The following is a 26,215-nucleotide window of genomic DNA, read 5'->3' on the forward strand; positions in this document are numbered from 1 at the left end:
AATCCGCACCGCCTCAGATTCGTGGTATGCTGCCTTTAATTATATTGTTGTTGCAACAAACAGAGGGAATAACCACCATTTTCAAGATATGATAAAGGCTGTATGTACAAGTAAAATGTCACAAATGTAGGATTTTATTCTAAAACAGATAAAGAAAAAATGAACATTTACTCGAGAAGGAAACATTCCATAAAGGCAAAAAGTTCACCTTTTAAGATAGTCAGTTCAAGATGGGCTTCCTACCATTCATAACTCATACATGATTACCTACAGCAGACACAACACCCCAACTTTCAGTGTGTGATTATCCTCAGATCAAATCAGAACTGAAGGGCCATAATTAGAATTCCGGGAATGCCTTTCATTAGTCTTGTTGACTACTTGTTTTCATTAGTCATCGCTAATCCTAGGTAGTGTTGCAGAATGGCGATATTTGATGAGGATTCTAAGAAAATGTTACATGAATTTCCCGAGAAATCTAAATATGAAGGATTGATTTTGTGAAGCAAATCAAGATTTACAATAAACATTATGGCTCGTCTGGATACATGAAAGCCCTGACATTCTTTGTTTTCCAGGACACCACTTTAAAAAGCATCTAAAACGTAGGAGCTTCTTACAGTTACATAAACCAAACTGAGAAATTTTTAAGAAAACTCATGAACGCTGCCGCCTCACTGAAAGTATTTGTAATCATCGCGAAGGAGAATTGCCCGTCAGCGCTGATCTGATCTGATCCAGCGTTTCACAAATTCGTCTCCTTCGCATTCTGACGATGCATCAAACCATGCCCACACATCCTCAATCTAAATTCGTCAAAAACTGAAAATCGAACCTGGGATTTTGGAAGCGATTACGTTTCTTCAACTTTCCACTTTTCTACATCAATTTTGTCAACGTCACGTACCGTTTTCTCTTGAGGATTCTCCTCCCATAAGCGTTCACAAAGCCTACAAAATCCATTTCTATATCCAGGAGCATTCCATGGCGCAGCGGTCCACTGTCCCTTTCTCCACGTGAAGTATTCCTCATATGCTCTCCTAGGCATTCATATTAACCAAAAGCAAATCCAAAGGCAGTATATTACGGAATGGAGGTGACAGTCTCCCTTAGTCGTCCTTAACAACGGCGTGAAAACTGATTTAGTTCCTACGGTAAGTTAGAACGTGCACCATACACGCTCCGGTCCCCACAGCAGCCTACTCAATGATTTTACTTGAAAAGGCTTGTGAGGAGACATAATTGAATCTTCGGAAGCTTGCACCGGCGCGGCGCGTGCACAAGGGTGGCGCGTTGAAGCCGATTTCGTGGGAAAGAGCGCCGCCTTCCATTCCGTTTTTACGATGATTAAAGGAGAGGAGCGGAGCTGCACTCGTCTAGGGAATCTACAACCCGAACTCTATCTTTTCGCTGGGGTTGCGCACCATGTCAATTTCGAGATACGCTGCCTTTAATGGATTATGAACAATATGGGTGTTGAAAATAGTAAAACAGATAACTTTTTCAAGGTGAACTAAAAGTTCAGGGAATATACACGGCATGTATTCTGAGATGATTCTTATAATAATTCCGTGCTTAGAGAAGTACACCGCGGATTAATTAATCATTAATTGATTAATTTAAGAACACTTTCAGTCCGCTCGTTGAATATAACATCCAGATGTTGTGAAAAAAGTTGTTCTCCTTAAATCCATATTAAGTATTTGTATCCCAACACCTTGAGGTCAAACCATTTTTAAAAACCAGCTATAAAAGGTCATCAACTACGATGTAAACCCCTCTACAATTCTTAGTTTTGGTTTCTTTTTGGTTGTTAATGGCTTTGTGTACAGGAACATGACGCCCAGAACCTTCCAAGAACATTTACGATGCCATTACACCGACTTCTCTGTAGAGAAAGCACTGCAGGAGTAACGCAGATAACTTTACTTTACTTTACTAGAAACAGGTTAAAGAGAAAAGAAAAAAAACTTTGTGAACTGCAGCTATCTCATATTAATTCTCGAACTCAAAGATCAAAGCAAGCACAGTTTCTAATGATTGTTTTTTTTTTTGTTACCTTGAAGAAATGAGCTTGTAAAGTTGTCAGGACTATTTGATACAATATTTTGTGCTGAATGATTCCGAGGATGTCTATCTCCAAAACTAACCTTATCACAAACTAATTTTGAGAACAATAAGGAAACATTTCTCAAAATAAAAAGCTGAATGATTGAGCTGGCTAACTTTTGTGCATTCACATCGAAGTTTCATCGAAACAATGCTCAACAGCAAAGAAGCATCAAATTGTTCAGGACAGGGCAGGGTCATGCGCAGATATGTTGAGATTCCCCAATAAAGAGGTCGTAAGAATAGTGCTTATCCTAAAGAAATTCAGATTTGTTGCTACCTAAATAACTGACTCTGCTTACCTACCGCTAACCATACGCCGCAACACCGACTAGGATATAAATCACGAGCTGCTAAATTATTTAGGAGAATTAGGCACATCCACTCGAGTTTTGTGATGTGAGATGATCTCAAATTTGTAACCCACCAGAAGCAGGAGAAATCCTAACGTTAAATATGAGAGAAAGATGCATCTGATAGCTTCGAGTTACTTATATGAAGATGTTGAAACCAGGATACACTACAGCTCTCAAAGGTAACGGGAATGAAGATTATCGTTATCCTGAGGTCCCAAACTTTTTTGTAGCCTAATTTATTTCCCGACAGAGGGACCTTCTGTATCTTCAACCTCTTGAAAGAAAAACAGTTTATATGATAAGACTTTCCTAAGGTGAAATCCAGACAAAGCTCGCTCCCGTTCTCTTACTAGAACACTACATAGAATGACATATACTTTTAACTACATTGCTCTCTAATTTACTTGATAATTTCGACAACTCACAAAATTTTTCCTCACATATTTCCTTATCCACGGATCTCCCTCAAAGCGACCTTCTGCCTCCCCTGAGACGTGCGGATTACAAGGATTTTATGAGAACTGACTCATAAAATCCTTGTAATCCGCACGTCGGTATGGTCAAAAGCCTGCATTCAAGTGACTGGTAAGTGAAAGGGGGACGGTTTGAGGAGGAAGGCCTGGTACGGCAGCGCCAAGGACGCAGGAGCCGGGTCATCTAGGCTACCGAAACCGGAAAGGACTAGGATGACGATCTGCACTTATAACTCCCTCACTTATAACTCTTGCATCGAATGCGGCCATTGAAGATCTGCTGATGCAAGACAGAAAGTTTAAGTACGACGTCGGACTGACCGAGACGAGGCGACGCCATCCACTGAACAACGTCTATGACACTGAAGAAGAACTGTTTTTAGGAACTTGCGACAGTAAAGGAGTTGGTGGAGTTGGTGTCCTCGTCAACACGAATATGGTAAAGAAAATCGACTTTTTCAAACAATTTAAGACCCGAATCGGACGTCTTCGGATGAGAAGATGTGGTCGAACTTGACACCTTTGAAAATTTTCGTCGCTCACGCTCCAAAATCAAGTTACGAAGAAGAAGAAGTCGCAGCTTTCTATATGGACTTAGAGAAGTTCTACAGAGAAGACCACACTTTTTACAAGGTCATTGTTGGTGATTTTAACACCAAGATTGGCCCCAGAACAGCGCGTGAAGAACTTGACAGCGGCACCCACGGCCTACAATGGAACGAACAGGGGGAGAGGCTTTCTGAGTTTATTGGCGACTAAGACCATCCGTGGAAACTCGCAATTCCAGAAGCTCTCTTCTCTACGCTGGACGTGGGAGTCACCCGGTGGAGGGTATCATACTGAAATTGGCCACATCATCGTCAGTAAAAGGTTTTGCCTGACAGATGTAGCTGTTTTGCAAAGGTTTATACGGGATAGGACCATCGCTTCTTCCGGGGAAGATTTTCGTTTACTCGGAAAGAAGAAAAAGTCGCGATGTTCAGAGAACGAAGTACCAGAGCTATCACTAACTGGGATCTTTTCGCCACGCTAGCCGGCTTTTAGGAAGATTCCGCAATGGAGAGCATCGACGAGGAATACGACCGGCTCGCTGAACATCTTCATAACTGCACGAGGAAGGCTGAAAGTTCTAAAACGACCAAGAGACGCCTGTCTTCGGAAACGCTAGAGCTGATACGTAAGTGTGGAGCTGCAGGAGAAGCAGGCAACCAGGAACTCACTTTCGAGCTCGCAAGGCTTTGCAGAGAGGCGATAGAAGAAGACCTTAAAGAAAGAAGAGCCGAAGTGCTGGCTGAAGCTGCAGAAGCGGGAAAAAGCATCCGATATGCCCGTCGAGAATTCGCCAATCGAAGGATGAGGATGAGTGCTCTCCGAAATCCAAATGGAACAGCCATAGCATCGAGAAGGGGAGTGGAAAAAAATCATCAACGATTTCTACTCTGATCTCTTCTACAGCTATATCCACTTGCCTCCTCACCATCTGAGGAAAGACGGACTTGTCATTCCAGAGGTTCTGCCGTCCTAAGTACGACATGCTATCATGTCGGTAAGAAGTCGTACGGCACCCTGACAGGTAAGATCTGATCATCTGGAGAATCTTCCGCCAGTTCTCATCAACACCCTGGCGAAACTCTTCACGCGTTAAATGTCGGAATGCAAGGTTCCTAAACAGTGGAAGACCACCGAGACCGTATTGCTGTAGGAGAAGGAAGATCCACATGACATCAGCAATTATCGCCCAATCCGCTTGCTGTCCGTCATCTACAAGAGCTCTTTACAAGAGTAATCCTTAATAGGATTGAAAAAGTCTTGGATGAAGGACAGCCATGCGAGCAAGCAGGGTTTCGAAAACGATTCAGCACAATTGACCACATTCATACTGTTTCGAAACTCATCGAGGTATCACGAGAGTACAAGATGCCGCTCTTTCTCACCTTCTTCGACTTGAAGAAGCCCTTCGACTCAGTTGAGACGGAAGCGGTCATGGAGGGCATGGACAGACAAGGCGGCCCCACACAGTAAATAAAGATACTTCGAGAGTTGTACAGCAACTTCACCACCGTAATTTCGTCATTCTACAAGAATATCATCATTGACGTGAAAAGGGGGTGCAACAGAATGATACAATCTCACCGAAAATATTCACGGCTACTCTCAAGAACCCAATGCGAAAGTTGGAATGGGACGACATGGGAATGAAGGTTGATGGTCGGCAGCTACGCCATTTGCGCTTTGCTGATGAAATCGTACTGATAACACCTAGCATCGCCAGGCGGAACGAATGCTGACCAAATTCGACGAAACATATGGATGCATCGATCTTCAGCTGAATCTACAAAGACGATGTTCATGCGTAACGAATGGGTCTCGGATCGGAGCCCCATTCACGCTCAACGGACGAACATATCCGAGTGTACCAACTACGTTTATCTGGGTCGGTAAATAAACATGAAGAACGACCCCCGAGCTGCGCAAGAGGAAACGGGCGACATGAGGAGCCTATAAGAGCATCGAAGACGTAGTGATGAAGACCAGGAACACCTACATTTTCAACACCACAATACTTCCTGCTTTGACCTATCCTTCAGAAACCTGAGCACTTCGCAAGCAGGAAGAAAATGCGGTGATCGTCAGTGAACGCTCAATCGAAGGAATGATGCTAGGAGTATCCCGCTTCACGTAAGTGAGGGACGGGATTCGAAGTTTTCTCCTATGTCAGCGATCGAAGATTAGAAACGCCGCCACGTTTGCCAAGAAAAGTAAAATAAGGTTGGCTGCTTACGTGATGCGCTTCAACGACAACTGTAGGACCAGAGCCGTGAGCGACTGGGTTCCCCGCGATATTAAGCGCACTGCAGGAAGACCAGCGACACGATTGTCAGACTTCTTCACAAAGTCCTTGAAAGAAAAATTCGATGCTCTTCATGTCACACGCGAAAGCAGAAACAAAACCTCTGGCATGAGATCGGGACAAATGGAAAATTACTGGCGCCCGCTCGACCAGTTCGAAGAAAAACGGGAGTCAAGGTGAGCAAGGTGATATTTCCTTATAACTGCGCAGGTCTTTGTGTCCCTATGGCCGGAAAAGCATCTTACATGGTTGTCTGTGTCTCCATTAACGACTGTAGCGTGATCTTGCCGAGGTATATTCGCATATCACTCCGCATATCCACTGGACACGCAACGTCTCGAAGGCATTCGCGAGGAATCCGCCGGGATTCTCTTTATCCGTATATGAAGATGTTGAAACCAGGATACACTGCAGCTCTTAAAAGCAACGGGAATAAAAATTGTCGTTATCCTGTAAATCCCAAGCTTTATGTACCCTAATTTATTTCCCGACAGAGGGACCTTCTGCACCGTTGTCGAGGTTCCGTCGTTCCCTAGTTCTTCTCTGGCTCAAGCTGTGCAACATCGTATCCAGTATTTACAGTCAGCTGTCAATATGAAGGGAACCCACCGAATAATTAAATATGATTCATTATAAAATATATGATAAAAATTGTGAAAGTAATGAAATGGAAAAAAATCATCTAGACTGCGAGGGAAGTTTAATCTCTTCCATAACTTGCACATTGTTTCGGCACTCCTACACAACCGCTAATTCGATATACTCAAAATCAGTTTATGTATCAAGATAGCTAACGGATACTTTTTGAGGTCCAGTGACAATTGCATATGGTGTTATTCGCTGGCGCAGCTGTGTAGCAAAGCTTTTATTAGAGCTGCCAATGATCAGATCCCAGCAGAAATGAAATCTTTCTATTCAGTGTAAAAGAATTAAGTGAGCAAATTTCTCATCAAACAAAGATGAATTTTCATATTGCCACTCAAAAAACAAATTTCAAGGTCATTACTATGTGAAAAAAGAGACATCTACAACTGGAAATGGGGGTTAAATTAATGCAAATTTGAAACAAAATCTGAGTACAGATTTTGTTCATACCTGTGCGTAATTTGGTGTTTTCTAATTCTTTGAAACCTAAACTAAAACCAAAAGTAGGAGAAAAATAGAAATTTTTCTTCTTTTTTTGGACCTTTCCCAAACAGCTTTAGGTACAACTAGGAGGGCTGCAATAACGAGAGTTTACAGTTGAGGGTTTCCTTGAAGCTCTATGAAAGGGAGGCGGCGGATTTTTTAATCACCATACCGAAATCACATCCAGAAAAAAATGCAATATTCGAGTTTTTTGCTGCGCGTCGAAATGTGTGTCAAATTCGAGAAAGTCCAGTAGCTTAACTCATCCATCATAAAAGCTTACTCAATTTGAAAAATGTTATGGTAGAGGATTTTTCTCACTAGAATCTTGCTCTACTTTTTTCCACATTTCCTCCCGCCCTCTCAAAAGTTAGCTAAAAAAGGTAATAAATTTACTAAACTTCCAACTTTTGCCCTAGTAACTCTCAAGAAAGCCAGAAGAACTCAATGAGTGGGGATTTAACCACTTGTCAGTGCACATTTCCTCTACTAACAACATACCGTTATCTCCCTTCGTAGGTTTTTTAAGCACCAAATTATGAATGTTTATCTGAACGTAACAAAATTCGCACCAATCCTGCACTTACTCCCTATAATATTCGGTCAATGTTCGTCGTTAAAATTATTTCCAAAATTCATATCCTGTAAAATTATTTTTATTCGTCAACATTTATTTCATCCGCTTTTTATTATATTGCTTCATTTTCGGTTTACCTATTGCAAGAGTTAAGAGCTAGCACAAGAAGGTACCAATAGTACACAAAGCACGATCGGTGTATTCGGAGATAAAAGTTGCTGATTACAGGGACCAGAAGAACCGATGCGCATAAAATGGCAGTCAGAACAGCACAGGAGAGAGACGGAAGCATACCCCAAGGTGCACCTCACATCCTCCTACTCAGCCTTCTTTGCAGCTCATATTCAGCATTCGCTGTTAACAACAATATCATAGCTAATATCTGATATTGTGTTGATTATGATGCAATAAACTTCGAAAGTTAATCTATACTCACAGTATATTTAGTACAATAACGGGTTCATTCTGCTCCTGTAACTCTACGAGTTTTTCAAATCTTCTTTCAAAATTTAACTTATCATATTTAGTTTCCAGAAACTTTCTTTAGTTTTTAGTCGGTAGCGAACATATTAGAGAATGACAGGAAGGATCGAGAAGTGCGAAGTTTTTGCGAAGATCATAGACCCAACAACCCAACAGTTAGTACCCAACAGCTTCAGAGCCGCCCTATAAACACCCGTCGGATAAAAGTAATAATGTCGACCTCGCGTAACACTTCATAGTCTCACGATGTAAGCTCTGCACAGACTTTTGGTTCGGTTGAGTTTTGGAGTTATTTGCGGTTATTTTTCACTTTACGACTGTTTTACTTATGTTGGCGCAATGCTCAGTGCTTGGCAAAGACTAGCGAAAAATCCAAATCCTGATTGTGAAGATTGCCAATAATAATGGTTATAACAATAATGACAATGACAAAAGTTATAACAAAATAATAATACACACTTATCCGACTCGATCTTCCTTAAATTCTCCGCCATTTCTTTGGGAGAATTATAATCATCCATCGCAATGAAGGAGTGAGGAGGCATGTTACTAAAAAAAGATAAGAATTACTCACAGAAACGATCACAATAAAGACGTTTTTTCTACCTCGACTCGTAGATTTTCCTCCTCATCACAATGGGAATGCTTGCGAACGATGTTCTGTCCCAGTACTTCTCTGTGACGTAATCTTTGCACACCTATAGCATAGTTTTCAAGTTTAGCACTCGGAATTCAGATCGCAATAACACATGACATGCACATGTTACATGTTACATGACATGTTACAAACAATTATGATTTTGAAATTGGCACATAGTTACTAGACAGACAACAATCAAGAGGATATTTGTTTGATCTAGATTTAATACTTTTTCGGAAACTTTTCTAAGGATACTCTCTCATTATCAAAGGACAGTTGACATGCACATCAAAGATTCCACAGTGAACGTTTTTTTCAGAGTTGTAACGATAAGGTAACATAATAGTCATAGCCATGAAACACGCCAACAAAAAGAACAAAACTTCTGAACAAAATATACAATCACTGAGCGATAAGACTTTAATTGGATTCTCCAGTTTTGCCCCAAGGATAGAGCTCGAAAAAGCAGCGTTCTTTTGAAGAATGGGTTTTTAACTTTTTTTTAAGAATGGTTTTTTTTTTCATTTCCCCACTACACCAAGAAATGACGAAACTAAATTATTATATCCATTCCAGTAGCAACTCCACAAAACTGACAACTCGAAACAAGCTACAACTGAACTCGTTAAAGAAGAAAGGACGTCAAGTTCAAGAACGAACCGAATTTTCCACCGCAAAGTAGAAAGGATACTGTTCATACAACTCAGAGCAGCTGTTTCCGGACGGGCAGAGGTTCAAATAATTTTCATTCATTGCGCACTTCCCGCCAATCGTGACATTTATATACCTGAATTTTGGATTTAACGCACAAAATGGCCAAAATAACCAAACTCAACTCAAAATGTCTACAGTACCGGGAGAGTTCTTTTATCGCTAATTCTCTGCCAGCAAGAGTCTTACAGTTTGAAATTATTCCGAAAATCCCAGATTTCTTCTTGATCAAAGCAGATTCGTCGATATGAAAATTCTGAAATTACTGAGTAAACTCCTAAAAATTTTCCAAGCATTTGTGTGCTTCAAGAAATTCAAAATTTGGGAAATTTTTATGCGGTTATTTGCAGTTCTCCTCAAGAATAGTCTCTCTTGCAACTTGTCGATTGTCGAATTGAAGAAAGAGCCAAGATTGTTAGCTAATTTTATTAGTCTCTCTTGCTGTAGCATGAGAGAGAAGGAGAGGGGGAGAGACAAAGACAGTAACGGTGTGAGAAGAGGGAGAGGATGGGAGAGAGCAGAAGAAAATGCACTAAAATGACAAACTGCGTTAGCACCGTCTGTTGCAATACACGTTTTGCAGTTTGTTCGTGGTCTTGGAATATTTGCAGCTCTAACAAGATGAGAGAAGAACAAAGCTTTTCATGAACACGAAACTCTCAGGACACTTGAAGAATAGTAGAGAAGTAGTTTCATCATTTAAACGGTGGATATATTAAAGATACTCCCCTGAGCTATTTCAGCTGGTGTTGTTGAGGAATGTAAAAAAAAACGGAAATTCACCACAAACTTGAAGCCCTTCAGTTCAGCTTCTTTTGCGGAGAGGTAGAATAAGCCATATTTAAACACCACATCCGATGATAAAAGATATGTCGCCGTCCAGTTGAAAAAATTCGCTGTAAAGTGACCATTACGAATATACATCGAGAACATTACTTCATCATAATATTAATTAAACGTTTACTCTAGACAATCTGACTTTTGAGAGATCGAGAATAACAATGTAAGCAATCCACTCGACTGTTCACTGTGGCTTTTTTTAAAATATGTAATGTATGCAATGTTGACTATTCTACGTCACATGCGCAGTAATACATACAGTAATACATAACCAGCAGGACTTCAAAAAAAATCATCGACTGATGCGCAAACCACTTCTGGAATCAACTATGAGTGATCGCTGGTGCAAGTTCGTCTCCTCTTTTTTTTGTAGTTTTTGCGCAATAGCTGTATCTGCACAGTTCGAATTGCATCTCCCACTACAAAATCTCCTTGCATGGTGCACTTATCTGAGGAATCTGAGCTGGAAGTCAGGTCATTTCACCTTGAATTTGCTGTAGTGTTGGGCGATTGCAAAATCGGATATTGCTACTTATTATTTAACAATATACATTAAGTAACTGCACAAAAACAACGTTACTGATGGTCGTCCAAACCTTAAAATAATATATCTGGCCCCGTGTAGTTTACGGTTTATATCATACAGCACAACAGCGTCTTTACCCTGCACTTCAGTCGGAGTCTGATTATACTTACAACAGCGACTTCCTACTACAGATATCCACCTTATGCTGGTTTATCAATGTTCCATCATGACTGACCAACGAATTTGCTCGATATTCAAACGAGTTCCGAACGAAAAACTTAAGTTTTGTATTCCATAAGCACTTTTTCAGTGAGATCCAATGAAAAAAAGTGAACGCAAGCAAATACGTGACACCGGATGGAGGTAGTCAAGGATGACTAATTATTGAAAGTAACTTAAACGAACATGGGACAGCATGTCTACCACTGTTGGACGGTGTTTCCATGGTCAGGAATACGTATCGCTGATGTGGACGACGCAGATACGGCTCCGGAAGAGGTGCATTAGGAATGTCACGAGCATGAAACACCACTGCATCAGCAACCGGAGCCAAGGACTTATTCGACGTCACTATGCACCGGTCCTAAACAGTTCAACATATGGAAGTCTGAAGGAGTTCGCCTTTCAGAAAGCACTGGCGCAACATACAACTTAGACACAAAAACGGGGATGTTTATGATGAAATTAAATCGTTTCGCACAAATTTAAGTGGAAAACTAGACAATCCTTTCCCAAAAGTATGATGATCTTTCTTTTTCCCGATATCGGAGAAATAAAACTTCCAGTTTTCTCTTTTTTTTTTTGTTAGTCGCATTGGTTGTTTGAAACCTGTTACCTTTCCCTCTTCTATCCTATCTTTTCAACTCTGCTCTTCTTTTTACCATCCAAGCACATTAACTATATTGGGAAAGGCGTCATGTCCAAATAATGCCCTCAGGAGCATCTTCTCGTTTTTCAAGCCTTTCTGCAATTTTCAGCTCACTGACTAAATTAGATTAAAGCAGACAAGATTACTAGTACTAACTGCGTTTGTAATTAACGTTTGTAGTTCGGTTAAGGCTATATCAGTGTATTTTACGTTCAAGATAAATTAGAAACTTGTCATCAGCTACTACTATTTCAACTAACCAATTCAAAGTCATCATTGTCTGTGGTATAAGTTTAACAAAAATACTTGCAAAGCAAAACAAACTATTAACAAAACAGACGAATGAATGGCTGACAGCTATAATCTGGGAAGAATATCATATATCAAAAGTAGGTGCCGAATGAACGAGACGCGATCACGTCTACTTCGCTTAGTTCTCTACGTGTACTCGGTTCAACTCTACACTTGTTCGACGCCGGCTATAAACACTGAAAAAGCTCATCGGTCTAATATCTCAGCGGTGAAAATAGCGAACAAATAGTTTCATAAAAGTAAGGAGGAAAAAACATCTGTCATTGAACAATACTGTTATTTTATTGACTGACAAGCAAAATGTTCTCTGAGGTTTCCACTGCATTACGCAGTAATAATGGCGGAATAGCAGCTGGATTAATGCACGGAAGTTTGCAATACTATTCAAGTTATACTACTGAAACATACCGAAAATCCTTTACAGTCGCTGAAATCCACTGATTTTGTCTCGCCAAAAACTGTCGTCCACAAAACAATTCGCTTTGGAGCTAGTTTCTCAAACCGATGTCCAATCCTAAATAAATAGATTTCGAGAGTACCGCGTACTGCAAACTACTGTAAAAAGTATATCGCACTGACCAAGCCCTACGTGGATCCGCCTACTCGTTCAACTTCAGTTCATAATCTTTCGAGGTTTATGAACACTTTCGCAGCTGGCAAAATGATTTGCGGGACCACTTGATCTATCAAGCAGGTGTATCAAACAAGACTAGTACAGCAACATCAAGCCCAGAAATGTGAAAAGCTTCGTTGGACTAGGGTGGTTTGGAGTCATCGATCGGTGGGATCTCTTCCCACTACGCTGGATCCACGCTTTGATTTTTGGTATTATTCAACTGCAGCTTGGCGGCATCAGATGTGTCTTTCTTGTGGATATTTTTGCATTTGCAGAAAGTGTCACTCAAACATCACTCATGAACAGCGCTTAGGCATTAGGGAAGTTCGAGAGCTTGTTAAGTCTAAAACTATCAGATTATCTACCAGTGACAAGGGAATTTGTAGTCATTCCTCGTCATCTAGACGAAGCTTTCAGATGATACCACCTCCAAGACAGCTCCCTCTATCGCTCTTCCACTGCCGAAGAATTTCTAGCGCAACACCGTAGACCCAATTGGGTATGGATGAATACCAGTAAATCAACGCAATTACCACCCTCGACTGCGACCCGGCTTAAAACAGAGTTACCTGCGTGTCCTGTCTTGTACCTCCCAATAAAAACTCACAAGCTGAACTCTGATAGTGAGCTTGCTTCTGAAGATCCTTCAACGTTCAAGGTAAAACCTATCATAAGCTGCGTAGGAGGTCCCACAGACAGGATCGCTTGGTTCTTAAACGTAGTGTTGGTGCAGCTGTTGAAATTCGTACCAGCCCACCTTACGAACACCCATATGTTTTTGGACCACCTAAAGAACACGCATTTTGATAACTCATGCGTAATGGAGTCTTTCGATGTTACTGCATTGTACACGAACGTCTCCAACGACTCGGCTATGCAGGCAGTTTTTGAGCTTTCAACTGAACACCAGAGCTCAATAAACATTTATGGCTTTTCCGTAGAGCAGTTGATGGTTGTTCTCAGTTAATGTCTCAAATGCACTGTCTTTAGATGGTCGGGCAACTATTTTGCGCAAATCAGGGGTCTTGCCATGGGACAACGTTGGCGCCAACGCTCGCCATTGCTTTCATGGTTAAAATTGAGGCACCGATTTGAGCAAACACGACCTTTGCTTTATTGCCGATATATCGATGACTGTTTCCTTGTCTGTTCGTCTCAAGCAGAAATGGACAACTGTTCCAAGATTTTAAATGAGCAGTCGGAGTATCTAAAGTTCACTTGAGATAAGCCCAAAGGAGAATGGTTACCTTCCCTCAACGTCAAAGCGCATATTTCAAACAGAACGTACAGGACAAAGTGGTACCGCAAACCCAGTAATAAAAATATCCTAGTTCGCTTTCTTTCTGCCCATCCCAGACAAGTTAAAAGGTCGGTAGTACGAAACATGTTTCGCACGGCCACCTCCGTTTGCACTGGAAGAGAAGAAAGACGAGAATCTATCGAGCTTGCTAGGAAAATTGCGGTCAGTAACGGCTACACACCTATGCGGTCTATCACAAAAAGAGCACAAACCCGAAATAAATCTGGTATGGAGAAAGTACCCTTTTGTGTATCGTTTATTTCCGATGAGGTTAGCGCTGCTATTCGGCGGTGCCTGAAGAAAGCTAAACTTGAAGAATCTGTCGCCATCGTGGAGCTCCCCCCTAGTAACCTTAAGCAAATACTCATTCGGAATCGCCTATATGATCGTATTTGCACGACACCGGAGTGTAAAATATGCCCGGATAACAACGAGGGTGATTGCATGAGTTCATGTGTTGTTTATATGATTTCCTGTGTGCAGTGTGGTGACGAATACATAGAAGAAACAGTTAGACCACTATGCATTCAAATCAAAGAACACCTGGACGGCAAAAGGAAACCATGTGACTCCACTGCATTGGATGGTCACAGGGTGCGGCGGCATAACGGAGAAGATTTTGAAGTTAAGATCACGATTTTGGCGCGCGAGGCTCTGGAGGCTTTTTGGATCCACTCCAAGAATCCAAATATGAATCGCAAGGAGGAATGCCTCTCCATTACGCGGGAACTCGCGCCTTATTTAAGGCTGATATTTGATTGCGCTAGTCACCTCACATCAGGTATCTAGCAGTGGCAGGATAGTCAGCTGATCCTAAGGTACGATGTTTTCTTCCACTGGTAGCTATGAGGCCCAACGGTTAACGTAGGACTTTCTTTGTTGGGCGGATAAGGCGTTTGATCGGATTAGTCACGTTCGATTTCACCCCTTTCAGGCTCTGAAGAAGGCGATATTGCCGAAACGTTAGCCACGAATAAAGGATTATAACAACCTCGTGTACGGCTCTACTAAAGAAAACAATTGAAGTACTAACATGCCGAGGTTTATCGAAAGTCGCACATGGAGACTGTTTCGTAGTGTTATCATGCAAATATAGTCGGCGAAAAACGAGTTGTGCTGGGCGACGCGTTACGTCATCACTGAAGGTGTCCCATGGCTCCTCTTCACACAGTGCTGTTTAAGATCTTATTTTCACACCTTTTCGTATAATAGGCCATACATAGAGTTACGCAGTCTCATTAATTTCGGCATTTTTTTTTTTGCTACCAAAGCCTCTATGATATTACATCGTAGAGTTTTAATTTCCGTTTTTTGCCGAATTGTACGCGATTAGCATTTTTCATAGTAGCAATGAAAAATAAAATCTTTCTTTAGTTAGTTTAGTAATTCGATTAGATCCTATGGCATTTTATCAAAGAATTCTGTTCATAGGAGTTGTGCTTCTGTTCCACTTTAAATTCCCGTGTAAATTTGCGTTTTGAGCGCTTGTCTAAGACAGATTTTCAAATTTCACTACGAATAAAATTTGAAGAAAAAAAAAAACGCTAATCGTGCACAGTTACACGAAGAAATCGAGAACATACACACCTCCTTCCAACTAAAATCTTATATTTGCCATAACAACAAAACAATAGAACTGACGAAAACGACTCTCCTCAGACTATTTAATCCTATTCATGCATTACTATATGAAATGGTAGAGAGAAACTATGAACCGCTTTGACTATGAAAACAAGAAAAAAAAACCGCTCTGAGCAGTTTACCGTGCTGTGGTGAGAACTCAGTGCACGTCTCCATCAAAGACGTAATCCATCACACCAATAAAAAAAGTTCTACGCCAGCAGTAGTATACGCATACGAGAATGTAATCAAAACGACATGAAGCACGGCCCATTTACGTAAGATGCGCGGTGAACCGCAGCGTTTGGAATCGAGGTCGGACCACCTACTCATATATAAACCTACACTCGGCTGCGGGAGGCTTCGCTCCTTCGCTTCGCATATCTCTTTGTTGAGTAGTTGAAAAAAGTACTTTTTCTACAAAACACTCTGGATGATACAGCTCCAAAATTAGCACGAGATGAGGAAAAAAAAAGTGCGAAAGAAAGCCAGTGGCGTCCATGACAACACGTAGGTAGCTTTTCCAGACCTTACCCGAAGTTTCAACTAATAAGTATTTCCAAACGACTTTGTTTTTGGTGTCTTGGACTTGCTTTCAAGATTTTTTCTTTGGAAGAGCAGTTTTCTGCTACTATTCAATTAATTTTGGAGACTGAAAAGGAAATCAAACTTTCTTCATATTCAAGCCTAGCGCTTTTCATAGGAAGTAAACGCGCGAAATTTGCCGATAATGAATACTTTTCTGAACACTGAATTCTAAAGTTTTACTTAATTTCCGTTTTTCGTCTGTGCGAAAGTAAGACCACTCATTCGCGCTTCCGAATTTTACCAGTTCCCAACCTCAAAGCTCTGCTATAAAAAAAAAAAACTTGGAATCAAATCAAAGCTACTGAGGCACGTCGAACAAATGGAACAACGAGGAGAAAACCGGACAGAGGAAGAGCAAAAGATGTTATCCATGCAGTTACCTAAAGTGATCGTCGTTAGCTGCATGATAAGGATAAAAAAGCCTAAGTTCCAATTTCATTCCTTACTCAGTTTGAATTTCGGAGACCATACTTCCTTTCTTTCTTGGATTTAGGTCTATCGCAATACTCTCTTCGTTTGTATGATGGTGAGTTCGTGAAGCACCGTAAAACACTCTTTTACCTTTTTCTAAGTATGATCTTCCGATATAACAGAATAATTAGTTACTCGGTGTACCATTTTGAACTTCGCAGCGCGTTAGCTAGCAATTGGTCCAAGGGGCGGACCCTCCCATAGCCGGGTGTAAGTTTAGATACGAGTGGACCATCGTGCTTTATGTACTTTCGATCCAACATTCAACTGAAATTAGCTATTTTCATCACTTTAAAAACAGCTAGGTTAGCCGGGTCAAAACGACATGTAGCACGGACAATTACATAAGCGGCTGCACTAGAAGCGGTGCTGTTGAGACAGCGGTTGAAATCGAGGTGGGTGGCGGTAGCGAGGAACCTTACACGATCCCAACCGCTACGCTCCACCGTGCCGCTTCGAGCATACCTACTTACGCTCGAAACAACTGTCCGTGTTTGATGTCGTTTTAACCCAACCATAATGCTAGATAATAATGCAATATAAATGAACGAATGTAATATAAGTTAACCCTCCATTAAGTTGGCGAGAAATTTCTGAGAAGCTATCATTAATAAAAAGTGCGCCACCCATCAATCATTTTTAACATCTTAAAACTACGCTACTACTACTATCGTCTGTGTTTTCGCCCTGTTTTTACTTCCAGATGAGATCTTGACAGCCCGACAACTGTCTTTTAACAAGTAAACATTGCCTGATTAACTACGCTTCTTTTCTCCACTTTATACCTGCAATGCAACTGTATCAATAAGACTATCATTTTTTACGAGGACGATGGCACATCAGAGCTCTTGGAAGTTTACAGTTAAACAGTATTGATACATGTCCATAATATCTAACCAACTTTTATTTAATTTATGTGCTTGATGGAGTGTGTTGTGCGGTGGATATAAGAACACTGTCCAACAAAAATACTACAGAAACATGTGGGAATGTGTTTGACAAAAAAAAAAGGAGCCAACTGCACTTATTTAACATAACAACCACTTCTCAAAATAGCTAACCTGTCTTTGGATACTGTGAGATATAAGTGTTTTTGCCTGCGGTGAACATCAACGTTAGAGCCACCATCATAAACGAGAATACGGTAAACTGTGTAGCAGACGATGAAACTACCCACAATAAAGAATAGGTTTCTATACAGCGCACCTGGGCGTAACTTCATACCCCTGCTTCAAAATGGCTTATTAACACAGAAAAAAAGCTGCTAACGTGCTTGAATTGAAGTAAGCGTGGAGGATTGCAACCTACTCATAAAGGATGTCTTTCGAATGATGCATTCATTTTTAAATATCATGAAAATGTGTATTCAGTAAAAGCAACGGAATAACACAATTGCAAAAGAAATAAAAGAAAATCGATAAGTCGGACTGCTGCCTAGGAGTCTTCTGATTCTTCCTGCGCGCACTCTTCCCGCATTTCCGAAGAAAGCGACGCAAGAAGGTAGTCGATGGTCCATGGTACGTCCTCATCTTGCACCTCTTCTTCGGTATAAAGATAGCGGGATAACAGGGAGATATCTACAAAACGAAAACAGAATCAATAATAGATTTGGTATGCAGAATAACATCCAACTGTGTTTTAAATGGAGGGAAATTCATGAACCAGTGACGCGAATTGATTTTATTCCGGTATCCATGGATAGTTTGTAAAAGTAGCTGAAAAAAAGCAAAAAACAAAGAGAAGAAACTGTGAAAATCAGTTCTCTCTCGCACTACCTCCTCTACTCTGCATAAGATGACAAAATTTTCGGCTACTTCAGTACGGTAACAACTGAGCAGGTCAACGCATGCAGGCTGAAAGTTGTGTAGCAGAATGTGGTCAGACGAAAAAACTCGGTGAAGGAGATTTGAAAATTTTTCCTTTTCAGAAACTAATATACTCCTTCTTACCCGCTAATTAAAGATTTCGGCCGCGCAACTCTCCTCGATAGAACACTAGTTTTCAACTGTTGTAATTGTTTTAAATCAATGAACCAGTTATCAAGTTGCAACCTGACTTTTTTGAGATCCTGTCCGCTATCGAATCATAAACAGGTCTTACCCCGAGAATATGATAAATCTAGGAGATCACGATTTCTGTTTGAATTTCCCCTTTCACACTTAGCAATTCTGAGTGTATCGGAAGACATCTGCATCACTAATCGCTCACGATTTAATGGAATTGCCCGAGGTCTGCAAGTCTACCTTTGTAGATCACCGACTATCCTATTGCCATCGTCCTAAAAAATCTAAAATCTTACGCAGGTTTTGTTTCTCCGACTGCACGAAGCTGAACAGTTATCACAGAGTTTGGTACAAACGGTGAAAGACGATATCGCGACTTCTCCATAATGCAAAAGTCACATATTGACAGAGACGACGAAGATGGTGGGGGAAAAACAGTCTTGGATCTCCCTCATCAGGGTAATCTCAACAGTTTAAGCACGAGAGTATGTGAGGCCTTCAACTATATATTGCTCCTATATTGTCCACCCGCGGCTTAACTGAACAGCACATGGGTGGAACTCAATAATTGCCCATAGATTTTCTTATAAATGACAATAATAGGATATTTTTTACTCTCAACGAGCGTCTGGCCAGGGAGCATGAGGAAATAGAAATATGAAGTTATCGGAGCCATTCAATCAGCTGATACAGAAGAAAAAACAATCAAAGCAAATCATAACGATAATAATCATCATGGATAATAATCATGAGAATCCACAAAAGACTACATTAACAACCGTGGCCTATAGTAGAACAAGTAGAAATACTTCCTTAAAGGCATCACCCCACGAATCTGAGGTGGTACGGATTTCAGGTGGAGTGTTTGTAGACGGGATCGTAGATTATGGAGAGAAGGTTGATTACGTCCATTTCTTGCTAATTGGCGTGAAAACGGCCCGGAAGAAGCGGTGTGTGCACATGGCTAATCGAACTCATTGTAGAAAGTAGCGCGCCGGAACTCTCGAAGCCGTATCTTCCGGGTTTTACGTGTTTTTTACGGCAATTAGGAAGAAATGGACGGAATCACTCCTCTCCTTAATCTACGATCCCGTATACGAATGCTCCACCTGAAATCCGTACCACCTCGTGGGTGATTCGTGGGGTGATGCCTTTAATCAACTATGACGGCTGCAACGGTCAACGACGATGGAAGAGGAATGCATCCATTTTTTGCAGATTTTTTGCAGATTGGTGTCAGAACGACAGAATCTAACGTGTGAAGTGTTATACGATAATTTTTCTAATGCATCTCACCTCTTTTTCATTATTTTATTTTTGCTCTCTCTCCGTTTCTCTTATTCTGTAACCTTCCGTGTAAATCGTTTCGAATCTAGTCATAACTACTAAGAACAACCAATAAAAGAAACGCTAAAAACAAACCGATGTCATCTATTTTTGCAAGATGTGGATATTTCGAGGCAAATGCGTCTATTTGAAGCATGCCATGCAACTGCGATGCCGTGAGGAGAGGAGCCTTCGCAACTGAATCGAATTCAGAAGGCGAAGTGGTGCCACGTGCTCTAGATGACCCGGCAGGTTCAGGAGACAAGCTTCGCTCATCCAAAAAGCCTCCTCCTGTAAGATGCAAACATAATAAAAGATAATGAGAATGGCAGTGAGCATAAAAATTGAGATTTTTCACATCCTATGAAAGGATGAAACAGGAACTCCCTGAAATGGTCGATCCCATTGGGGAGTGCCTATGCGTTCGACTTTATTCTGGAATCGTAGTTGATCAAAGAAAAAATGTGTGACCCTTGCACAACGTCGAAGGTGTCTGCCATAGATATAGAATTGGCGTAAAACGGAATGTAGCATGACGACGCGGCACGTCCTCGGTGAATGCTTAAAGACATCACCCTACGAATCTGAGGTGGTACGGATTTAAGGTGGAGTATTCGTATACTGCATAGTAGATGTCTTTAAGCCCCGGAAGATGCGGCGTGTGCACACGGCTAACGCGCTCCGGTCGAACTCGTTGTAGAAAGTAGCGCGCCGCAACGCTCGAAGCTGTATCTTCCGGCTTGTTTTTTACAGCAATTAGGAAAAAAATGGACGGAATCACCCTTCTCTTCATAATCTACAATCCCGTATACGAATACTCCACCTGAAATCTGTACCACCTCAAATTCGTGGGGTGATGCCATTACGCTAGAGTATGTGGAAAATTCCCTGGACATCTGTTCTTTACGCTCCCTTGTAGTTTTCCATTTTCCAGTGTAGCAGAGCAGGAGTAGAATTACACAGTCTAGCGAAGTCCTATTTCATTAATTCTATCGCTTGTTTTGCGGAAATGCATCTAAGGTCGTAGTGTATGTAGATTTGATAACTGTTTGTTTGCTTGCTTTTTTCCCTTTTTTGTACATAATTTTCATCTTTCATAGTCGTAACATAGAAAAAAACCCCTTCTCTCACAAATTCGGAAATCAGGAGAAATCAGAGACTCCATTCTGTAGTAATTAAAGTTTCGATCCTCTTCTTGGGTAACTGCGCATAGTTAGCCTTCCTCTAAGGCAAATTTTGTGATTTTTCTATTACTATGGTTGCAACAAACGCAAATTACAAAAAAAAAATTGGACAGAAATTCAATAGCTATAAATTAAAATTTCACAGGCAGCCTAGGAGTAGAAAACGATAAAACGATAAGGTAAAGATAGGTAGAATTTTGGAAACATCACGCAGGCTTATTCACGCATTGTACAAAAAAAGTAGTGAAAACATAGAAAGAATAAAAGAAAAGAGTTCCGAGAAGTTTTTGCATGTTGTAGATGAAATTCCGTACACACCTTCAAGGAGAAACTGCTGTACATGATATAAGATATAAATAGTAGATGTGGAGTTATGTGATGTGAGGTACTTGAAGTCAATGTAACTATGCAAAATTTGTGACCAAACCAGTGAAAGAGGATGCCGAAGCTTGACCAGAGGTATTGTTCTCCAGTCTATTTGATTTTAGAAAAAAGTTCCAATATAAAATAAAAATCACCGTGATCACCTTGGCCACTTGAGGAAACAAGACCAAAATCTTCTTGCTTCCGACCAGAACGAGAACCAGGTCGACGAAATATTCCTAAATAAAGGAAGGTGAGAAAGTACAACGATTTGATGAACACCAAATCTAGGATTAGAGCAGATTAGAGCAATGGCAGAAGATAATAAATACAGTAGAAAATAGGTATGATACAAAATTAGAAGGAAAACGTGATTAAGCATCTTTGATCAATACACTCGTTTTTTATGAAAGGCACACCCCTCTTTGTAATAACAATTGAACGATACAATCATTACAAGCAAAACATCGTAATATTGTTTCAGGAGATCAATTTCGAAAATCTCTATTTCTTCATTTTAAAAAAATCTATTGGCACATATAAACATGATTAGTCAAAGTGAACGCCTGCTTCGTCTGATGCATTTTCCATGTGCCTGAGAAGTAATAAAGTAAGCCTGAGGTCATGCGATAGTTGCTCCAACCTGGACGAACTACGCAAATATAAGTTGATGCAATCAAATATTCCATTTTAGACTTCGGACATGAGTGAGAAAAAACGAACATGTGTGCTCGAATTTCCTCACTCATGTTATCTGAATTAAAGGGCGGAAAGGAATTGATCTCATCAGTCGACTCTTCTTTCTCGACCACGTTGGTCGATGTGGTTCTTCAGCATCATAGTCGTTTAAAGAAGCAGTATGCCGAGCAGGACTTACAGAAATGGTGCGTTTCTCGCTGTTAGATGAAACACACGGCTGCAACAACAATGTTCAGTTCGCCTTTGGTTGTACAGGGGTGAGTTGAACGGCAGCGGATATTTTGGATATACGTATATATTCATTGCTAAGTTATAACAGCAAAACTATCTCTACGCAAAGTTTCAAATAAAGTCGAACATGATTTCTGATGAATATACCAGCTAAAACACAGTTCCCAAGGGCAGCACACCTCGAACCTGACATGGTGAAAGAATCCGAAGGAAAAGCTAGAGATGGAGTTGTATGTTAGGGGACCCGGACTGGTTCCGGAGTGAAAAAAAAACTGTTCATTCCTCACATAAATGGAAAGCTCTTGAGAAAATAAAATAAAATCAGCTAGAAACACTCACAAAGTTTGAGTACTACCACTTAGCATAACGTAAAAAAGAAGAAAATGTAAACGGAAGCATACCTGTCAATGGGCGCTTCAGAGCCTCAGCTGCACCTTCTTTCAATCCTTTGATCGGGGCTTCCTTATAACAAAGAACATTTCCTGACAAACTAACCCAACTGCGGTGAGTAATATTTTCATTAACTTAAACACACCTTGAATAAACCACCAATACGGCCTTTCCTCCCCGATGTAAGAACATCATCACCGGTACGATCTTTAACACGAATATTCAAGTCAGAGGCATCTAAATAAGTTCATTTTGAAGACTTTTGACCGCTTATGTTTACCCAGTAAGCTTTACACTCCCTCGATTTCGTTAATTTCTCATCAAGGAAAGAAACACTGCGCTAGTTCGAAAATGCATGAGAAGTAGAAAAACTACTTATACCGCCCCGAGTTGAAAAAGTACATTGGGGGATATTAGCCATCCACACCGAAGTCTGAGAATACATAACCAATTCGCTTTTGCTCGAAGTGAAGTGAGAAGCAGAACGGGACCCCCAAGTATCGTGCTGTACTAACGCACAGGAGGTAAATTTCCGAAGGGAATAAGGTAATTGTGAGAAACATATCTTATATGTGGGCACAACACCTCTTTCAACAGGGGAAACAAATCAAATGCAAAACTTGCCATTATCGTCAAATCCATCGTTAACTTCCTTTGAATCGTTCCTATGATCTAGATTGTCTTTTCTTCTATTAGCTCGTGCGTTCATGCCACGAGACTTCGGCTTGCTATCAATTCCGTAATTATCCATTCGTTCTAGAAAACATTCATTCATTGCTGAGAAACATTAAGTAACCGGTCAAACGGCACATAGTTCCCATCACTAAGAACAAAAGCACTACTGCTAAGAACACCCCCTATAAATCGAAAGAGGAGAGACCTTATGAACACCGAAAGCTTTCGTTTTTCCAACAAGGCTGCCTTTCAAATCCCTAAAAAAAAATTAACGAGCCGAAAGAGAGGAAAGCGGATCTGAAGAGAAATTTTCACTTCAAGCAGCACTTTGCATCCGTGCGAGTAATGAAATCTACTCTGCGTAGTTCCATATCAACAATCCTACGGGCGTAAAAAGTAGTCTCTGGGTAAGCTGAGGCCTATGGTGGTCCTTGAGTGTTCGATTGCTGAATTTGAATAGTACTTTTCAAGATTCTTGCGGTGAAATAGTCCCGAACTCAGTCTTTAAGGTACTGAGCCACACGGGGTCCCGTATCTCGTTTTGCGATTAAAGTGGCGGTGCTAAACGCTGGAATACAGCAGCCTCTAACAAGAGTCAGATCAGAACGGGCTGACTTGTGTGGTTGCGCTATATTGTTGTCTGGCTCCAATCGGGCTGCAGAACTGGGTTCCACCGCACCTCAGTGAGCGCAAACGCTTATGCAATTATACCACAAATACATTCATTTTGAGCTGCAGCTTTCCTCTCTCAGGAATGGAGAGTTGAGGAAAAATGCACGTTCGAGTTAGTTCGAAAATAAGAGCTGTAATGATCATTGTACCTTAGCATCTCCTATTCTGTAAGCCCCATCTTGCCTTTACCTTCATGATGACAAGATGCAAGTCGCTTCCTTTGGAGTCGTTACCAAGTTCTTGTTTGTAAACGGTTTCGGAGGAGTCCCACTACCTAAATGCCGTCAAAAAAGAAATTGACGACATTCATTAAATGCTATTTCTTTCTGAGCGAACACTTGAGAAGCGTCATAGTTCTAACTAAGCATTACCACAAGGTAATGAGCTTGATTAGTTTAGTAAAATAGCCATGACTTTCAAACCAGGGCTTCTGATCGAAATCAGATAACCTATGTTTAAGAACCATTACTACTTGTTGTTGAATTTGGAGGTGCGAGAACAAGATACGAGGAAGAAATGAAAAAAGACTCAAAATTGTAGCCCTTAGCACGACCTTTAACCTAAGGCTTCAAAAGGAAGTTCTTGAAGAAACAAACAGACGTCATTGCTAAATAAATAGTTTGGAAAATAAATAGGGGAACTAGAAGATGAAGTCTGCTAAACTTTAGTGTTGCTGTGCCAGCCGCGATGTTCCGTGTGCTGCAGAGCAGTTTCTTCCTGTTGCCGATATAATTAGATTATTGGCTACTTTCTTAGAGATGTCCAAATATTCATGTGTGACTAAGTTGGGAATGGTAGAAAAGTTCTAACAACTAGGCATAAACAAATCAACAACTACAATGATTCCATATGGGGCACACTTTTTTACCAGGGATGTAGATGGACGAGCAGACGGAAAATGAATTCCCGCGAATAAGCGTTTCAGTCACATCTAACATTGTGTTAAGAGCATCCGGACTAGTAAGAACTAGTGTAAAAATATCCATTTTTGGAAACAGCAGTCATACAGCATAACAGTAAATAATTACTATAAAAGTGCAGAACTGGGGAAAATGTACTTCGAGAGGGAGGCGCCCTTATTTCTCGACGCTTTTTTCTCTTACTAGTTTTAGCGTACATGTCATAGATCCTCTAAGAATAATTCTTAGGTCTTAAGGCCCCGACTGATCTAATTATTTACTTGGAGATAAAAGGGCGCCATTGAGTGTCCTCTCCACCTCCGCCTCCAACTACATTTTATTCCAGAACTGTTGGCTTTACAGACTTAACTTGGAATTCATTCCAAAATCGAATCTGGAGGAGCAGTGTAAAATTGGTGAATTTCGCTCTGGGCAAAAAATGCAAACAAAAATGGCCAAGGAATAGGAAAAAGAAAATAAATACCCACGCTGAACGCCTACCCTTCAAATGGTGTTGATTTGCGCAAAAAGACTAGCACACTTTCTTCAGTTAATAATCTCGTAATGTTTTGCAACAATATGCGAGCGGAGCCGAGCGAATTCTCTAAGCCTGGAGGAAGCCTGCGGTTACACCACTTGTCTACAAACTCACGTTACACATTCCCGCGATCCGCAAAACAGTTCCGAGAGCTACGATCATACCCACAAAACAGTATTCTTCATTTTACATTCAGTTAGGAGTATAAAGACAACAAAACTGCTGCCGAACAACTTCCAAGTGGTGCCAAATAATGTCGTACATTTAGAAAATATATCATAGCGCGAACCTCGAACTACATACAACTTGCGTAAAGCGCGTGTGGAAGGGGGTGCTCAACAACGCGCTTATTTGTAGAAGTAGATAAATAAGTTGAAGTCCTCAGACTTAATCATCGGTTTTAGAGCATGTATGACATGCACTCTAAAACTACTGAGAAACAAGAAGGTCCAGATATAAGAGTGCGATAAGGTACTTCCTCAACTATGTTTTCCGCGATAACTTAACGTTTGTAAGCCAGCTAGTTGATTTGCAACCCATACTCACAATTATGTAATTCAATGCTGACTGAGCTACTGACTGACAATGCGGACCCCAGCCCTAACGGAGCACACCGAAAAAGCTACTCACCATGGCAATAGCCGACTGATTGGGTAGATCAGGTAGAATGTGGTCCATGTGTGACGTCATGCTGTTCCAGGCGGCCGCGCAGGATTCGTGTTACGGGTACGGGCGCGGTGCGTGTCATCAGTAACGCGAGCGGTTG

The 26,215-nt window shown here is 40.9% G+C and overlaps 2 protein-coding genes across 5 annotated transcripts; both read right to left on the reverse strand.

Moving 5' to 3' along the window:
- Positions 1 to 716: 716 nt before the first annotated feature.
- On the reverse strand, positions 717 to 17,691 carry RB195_018058 (uncharacterized protein; the record flags this gene model as incomplete). Of its 2 annotated transcripts, XM_064185316.1 has the most annotated exons (11): positions 717 to 806; positions 908 to 1,040; positions 8,437 to 8,526; positions 8,584 to 8,675; positions 9,278 to 9,404; positions 9,472 to 9,584; positions 10,112 to 10,224; positions 11,100 to 11,277; positions 12,283 to 12,388; positions 17,531 to 17,618; positions 17,676 to 17,691. In XM_064185316.1, the coding sequence occupies 11 exons, from the start codon at positions 17,689 to 17,691 to the stop codon at positions 717 to 719; spliced, it is 1,146 nt and encodes a 381-aa protein (XP_064041196.1). The 2 variants fall into 2 exon arrangements, with proteins under 2 accessions (XP_064041196.1, XP_064041197.1); XM_064185315.1 differs by having other exon boundaries at positions 17,531 to 17,691.
- A 212-nt stretch (positions 17,692 to 17,903) lies between these two features.
- On the reverse strand, positions 17,904 to 26,139 carry RB195_018059 (uncharacterized protein; the record flags this gene model as incomplete). Of its 3 annotated transcripts, none has more annotated exons than XM_064185318.1 (8): positions 17,904 to 18,046; positions 19,895 to 20,089; positions 21,510 to 21,584; positions 22,677 to 22,737; positions 22,811 to 22,902; positions 23,290 to 23,337; positions 23,385 to 23,421; positions 26,080 to 26,139. In XM_064185318.1, the coding sequence occupies 8 exons, from the start codon at positions 26,137 to 26,139 to the stop codon at positions 17,904 to 17,906; spliced, it is 711 nt and encodes a 236-aa protein (XP_064041198.1). The 3 variants fall into 3 exon arrangements, with proteins under 3 accessions (XP_064041198.1, XP_064041199.1, XP_064041200.1); XM_064185319.1 differs by having other exon boundaries at positions 21,501 to 21,584; XM_064185317.1 differs by lacking the exon at positions 26,080 to 26,139 and having other exon boundaries at positions 23,290 to 23,440.
- Between the last annotated feature and the right edge of the window lie 76 nt (positions 26,140 to 26,215).

Source organism: Necator americanus, chromosome II, assembly GCF_031761385.1.
Source record: "Necator americanus strain Aroian chromosome II, whole genome shotgun sequence".
Classification (NCBI taxonomy): domain Eukaryota; kingdom Metazoa; phylum Nematoda; class Chromadorea; order Rhabditida; family Ancylostomatidae; genus Necator; species Necator americanus.